Below are 5,070 nucleotides of genomic sequence, written 5' to 3'. Positions count from 1 at the left end.
GACATGCTCAGGTTCATTGTTTGCTTGGCCAGACTAATGGTCACAGAATGCATCCAGAAAATATTCTTATGTCTTCTGCCTTGTTTGGAGGTACAGTGATGGCATGGAAAGAAGGGTTATTGAGAAGCAACTCTTTCCCTATTTGCCGGGGTCATTAGAGTTCTGTGTTCATGACTCTCTGGAGGCTACAGGGATGGCTCTGCTAATCAGAATAGTCAATATGATGCACAAATGGGAAAAACTCTTCAGTAAGAGAATGCTAAGGATCGTTTATTTTAGACACAGAGACACTAGGAAGCCATCACCACATTATAGATTTTCATCTTCCAAGGATGCAATTCTAGGGTTAGGGAGTAGTCAAGCTTGGGCTCCGTAGATTCAGAAGAAATCCTCTGGGACTGCTCATCAGTCATGCTTATAAGTATCGGATCCATCTTTCACAGGGCTGTCAGCTGTCTACAATACAAATTTGATCATGATTTCCCTCTGTTTAGAAAGGTCTAGCTGTTCAGCCCTCACTCTAAGCTGGGCAGCTCATTGCTGTTTGGATCTTTGGCCTTGTAGTATTTCCAATCTCCAACCACAGCCCAGATACCACAGCTATCCAGGGAAATCATTTCCCCATCTCCCAAGGAGGGCCAGCATATCTCCCACCATCAAAATTTGCTTTCCTTGTCTGGTGGGCTTTGTGTATCCCACCTTAAGCTTTCTCCTCATTGATCTCCACTCTGACATCTGTCAGCTTCCCCCAGGCAATGCTAGTCACCATTGTTAGAACTTAGCAGAAGCTGGTGCAGAGCTCATGCTGACACAGCCCTGCTTCTCTGGTCTAGCTATGTTTTCCTTTTACCCTCCATTCTAACACTTGCCTGCCTGATGCATAAGGTGTTCAAATGAATGAATGCTCCCGCTCACTTCATTATCTCTCTCCCTCCCTGGAACACCTGCTCTCCTGGGAGAGTCAGAGCTCTGAGGCTGGGGAGATGAAGAAGAGTGAGATATCCCAGTTTATGACCATGTGGACCTCAGTCATGGTGACTTGTGTCACTTTAGTCTCAGTGGGACTGCTTTGCAGAGGAGAGGGCCACAGATCCTGTAACCCAGGGTTCTGCTGCCCTGTACTTCCAGTTCTTTCTCCTGGACACATCGAGACTCTTGTGTGCAGTCAGTGGACAAAGCCACATGAGACTGTCCCAGCAAAGTCTCCTGGAAACTCACTCACTCCCTTGGACATACCTTGAAAAGGTATGTGGTGGTTTGAATGATAATGTCCCTCATGGGCTTATATATTTGAATTTGGTCCCTAGCTGTTGGAGCATTTGGGGGAAGGATTAGGAGGTGTGGCCTTGTTTGGTGAGATCTATCACTGTGGACAGACTTGGAGGTTGCAAATGCCCACATAATTCCCAGTTAGACTGTTCTCTGCTTCATTATTGTGTGTCAAGATGTAAGCCTTCAGCTATTGCTCTAGTTCCATACCTGTCTGACTGCTGTCATGATCCCTACCATAATGGTCATGGACTCACTTTCTGAAACTGTAAGATCCTAATAAACTCTTTCTTCTGTAGCTGCCTTGGTCAAGCTGTCATGACAATAGGAAAGTACGACAGTGGACTATACTCACTGTGAAGACGGCAGGTTTGCAGACATGACCACACCCATTGCTGCAGCACTTCATTTCTCCAGAGCATGAGTCATCTCCTGTGCATCTCTCATCACAAGTTCCAAAGGTATTTGGCGGCAGAACGGGACAAGCTCCAGGTTTCTGTAATTCTGAAAAAAAAAAAATGTTGTTTATGGAGCCTGAAGCAGTCAGAAAGACAAGGCTGAGGACTGATGCTAGAGGTCTGGAAGCCTGGTCACCTGCAAGAAACTAGCTTATTCTGTATCCCCCTTTGCATCCGGGGCTCTTCCCTCAGCTTCACCAGGTGCAGTCTCTTTCTCTCCTAGGCCTGAGTGTTCCCTGGCCATTGGGGGAAGCGTGCTCCCTCTCCAAGTCTATAATTTCAGTAGAAAGAAACTTCCACTGCCACAGCCCCTTCTTTATATCTGAGAAGATGCTGTAAACCCTCTAATGATAGCCAGACCTCTCTCATCCCACCATACCCCAGGTTCATCTGGAGCAACAGTTTCAGTGACCCCCACATCAAGGCCCATCTCCACACTGGATAATCTGTCCTGATCTCTACCTCAGCTTCTGTCAGATGCAGCTCTCTCCCTTAAGAAAGATAAGAAATGCAGAGTGACCACTCTTAGAGACCAAAGGAAGTGAGTTCAATCCAAGCAGTGGACACATGAATTTCTCTTGTGGCATCTGAGCCTCAAGCCCTAGTGGCCTTTGAGCCTTCTCTGCTCTCAGCTTGGATCCCCTTAGCACACTTACCTCTGGGAGAAGACAGAGCACAGGCCATGTCCATCATTATGGCAAAGAAAGCGACCAGAACCAAGACTGTGGCTGTCTTCATGTTGGCTCTGGCTGGGCTGAATGCAAAAATCAGTTTATCTACTCAGTAACACTAGAAGCACAGGAGTGACAGAGGACAGACAGTTGGCAAGTATAGAAAAGAGTCTTTTCCAGATAATGCCTGCCCATAACCTGGCTTCTTTTTCTGTTTCATAACTGGCTTCTTTCTGAACACAATTGGAGGACTGTTCATTGGTAGGTAAGATATAGAACCAGGAAGAGTCAAGAACTGGTTTTAGCACTGTGTTCCTGCTTACAGCACACTGAGCCCTTTATGAACGGTGAGCAAAGGATGTTAATTGTTTCCGTGTAGCTCAGCATGTCAGAGTGAGAGCTGACATCGAGACGGCCACTGTGGAGTGTCAGGGCCATCTGGGGCTTCGTGGACATCCAGTTGTGTAAGGTTGTGGCCTGCTTCTGGGACAGGTGGTGGTTGTGTCCTTTGTAGCTCTAAGGATTCCCTAAACAGATGTGGAATCTGGGCCCCTCTTCCCTGCAGAAATAGGCAATGAAATCTCTCCTGGAAGGGAAGGATACTCAAAGATTTCAAAGAGGCTGGCCTAGTTGAAAGTAAAGAGATAAGCTCCACTATGAAGGTTGATTGTCTTTGACCAGTGCTTTTCTGTAAGTCAGGTCTATAAAGAAAGCCGCACAGGTCAGCAGAGAAGGGATGGGAGCCCTAGGAGAACAAGCAGTGTCTCTAGTTCCTGACTAGATCAAGCCCTATTTGATGCCCCAATTACAGACTCTCAGAGAAGGAGCGGTAAAACACCAACACCATGGGATGCCCCAGTCATCCTGTGGCTGGCTTTGGAGATATCTCATTTTGTACAGTTACTTCTCAGGGATTGAGAGTGGTTTCTTTGGTCACATGCTCTGCTCCATGTGTTTCCAGTCCTTCCTTCAGATTGAGGAGACATGCCTGTGTGCCTGTAACTCTCTCTTCTCTGTTGTATGCATGCTGTGTCAGAAACATAGGCAAATTCATTTGTGTTTGTTTATAATGCCATAATTTATGGAATAATCATAATTCACAAGACACAGCATTGTTGTGGGTTTGTTTTCCCCGACACCCCCCAACATAGTTTATCTTTGTAGCCCTAGTTTTCCTAGAACTTGTTGTGTAGAACAGGCTGGCTCAAACTTAGAGATCCTCCAGGCTCTGAATCCCAAACACTGGGATTGAAAGCACATGCCACTACCATTTGGCTTAAGACAGTAGTTTTAATGGAAGCAACTGCCCAGGCAGTTCTACTTTCCTTGGTAACCCTGGCCAAGACAAGCACAGGGGTTTTTTTCCAACCTTAATCACTAATAATAGCTCTCAAATCACATTATATACAACACACAGTAAATTCACCTCTGTCTATAAACACACACACACACACACACACACACACACACACACACACACACCAGAAATGGCTGTAAAGGGTTAATAGGCCACAGCAGAATTCAAGAGGTTTCAGAAGTCCAGCAGAGCAGAAACACAGAGGAGTGTAAGTAGAATCTACATTGATAAGATAATGAACCAGGGTTTAGGGAGAAGCTGGAGAAGTTGAGGTGACTGTAAATCAGACCACTTCAGGTCACCTGCTTGAAAGCAAAGCTGTAGAGTTGAGTTTAGCTGCAGAAGCACAGAGCAGGACCAGGCTGGGATGAAGGATGGAGGACAGAAGGATGGCAGGTCCAGGTGGGGGAACAAGAAGATAAATCAATGACAGTAGAGTCATCTATATCAACAGCAGAGAAGGAGCCATCCTGAAACCCTGGGACAGTCCTGAGGTCTCTGCCTCTTGATCCTTGACATACAAACCAAGAGCTCAGATAACAGGTTGGTGGGGATTTCACAGTGCTATATGTCCCCTTTTTATGGTCTCCAATGAGGAGTTACACTTTTTCATTGGTCTAATGTGTCCATTAAGTTCTTGGGCTGGACATTCTGATATGGTGTACTTCTATGTGCCCCATAGAGTCTCAATTAAATATATAAATTTATAAAGTGTCACCATTTCTATTCCTAAAGACAAGTTATTTGTTCTCCTGTGTGGCATGGGTGGTGCCAGACAGGTGGCACGATTCATGTGCCTATATAGGTGCACAGTCATTCTTCATTCTCAAAATAGAGTCAAAAGCCAGTTGTTTTTTTTTTTTTTTTTTTTTTTTTTTTTTTTTTTTTTTTTTTTTAGAAAAAATGGAGTCTCTCAGGGCAGTGCACAGTCTGAAAAACAATTGTTTTACACAGTGTGGAGAATTTAGGATAGGTTACAGCTGAACTCAACATCTTCTGTGGAGTCAGTTTCTAGGTAGCCCTCCAGAGTCCTTGATCTTATTACTATTATAGCTCTTGCTTATTTCTTCTCATCACTGATGGTGGCTTATTTAGTCCTTTCCTTGTCCCTAGTTGTCATAGCTAGGACCATGCTTGTTCAGAGGGGATTGAGTGGGACAAGAGGGACAGAGCAGCAACATGACCTCAGAGGACATGTAAAGTAACCGACAGATCAGCAGGGCTGATCCAGTGTCCCAAAGTGCTGAGAGGCATCTCATCAGATGCCAGCAGAGTCCAGGCTTGTGTGGGAGGAGTAGGAGAAGGAAAGAAAGAC

The 5,070-nt window shown here is 45.4% G+C and overlaps 1 protein-coding gene across 1 annotated transcript; it reads right to left on the bottom strand.

The window, feature by feature from the left end:
* Positions 1-249: 249 nt before the first annotated feature.
* LOC114707743 (WAP four-disulfide core domain protein 18-like) lies at positions 250-4,597 on the bottom strand. The gene is made up of 3 exons (XM_028890576.2): positions 2,384-4,597; positions 1,625-1,773; positions 250-456 (listed from the first exon to the last, which is right to left on the bottom strand). The coding sequence occupies exons 1-3, from the start codon at positions 2,463-2,465 to the stop codon at positions 406-408; spliced, it is 282 nt and encodes a 93-aa protein (XP_028746409.1). The 5' UTR covers positions 2,466-4,597; the 3' UTR covers positions 250-405.
* Positions 4,598-5,070: the final 473 nt, after the last annotated feature.

Source organism: Peromyscus leucopus, chromosome 8b, assembly GCF_004664715.2.
Source record: "Peromyscus leucopus breed LL Stock chromosome 8b, UCI_PerLeu_2.1, whole genome shotgun sequence".
In the NCBI taxonomy this organism is placed as follows: Eukaryota; Metazoa; Chordata; class Mammalia; order Rodentia; family Cricetidae; genus Peromyscus; species Peromyscus leucopus.
Note: the sequence above shows the minus strand (reverse complement) of the source record. Positions and strands in the feature narration are given on the sequence as shown.

What these genes read in the sequence shown, in the direction of transcription:
- LOC114707743 (XM_028890576.2), bottom strand. Translation starts at nt 2,465, where the DNA reads ATGAAGACAGCCACAGTCTTGGTTCTGGTCGCTTTCTTTGCCATAATG. An exon ending in TGCTCTGTCTTCTCCCAGAG is followed by an intron (nt 1,774 to 2,383) that starts GTAAGTGTGCTA and finishes TTTTTTTTTCAG; the next exon opens with AATTACAGAAACCTGGAGCT. An exon ending in GCAAACCTGCCGTCTTCACA is followed by an intron (nt 457 to 1,624) that starts GTGAGTATAGTC and finishes TTTGTATTGTAG; the next exon opens with ACAGCTGACAGCCCTGTGAA.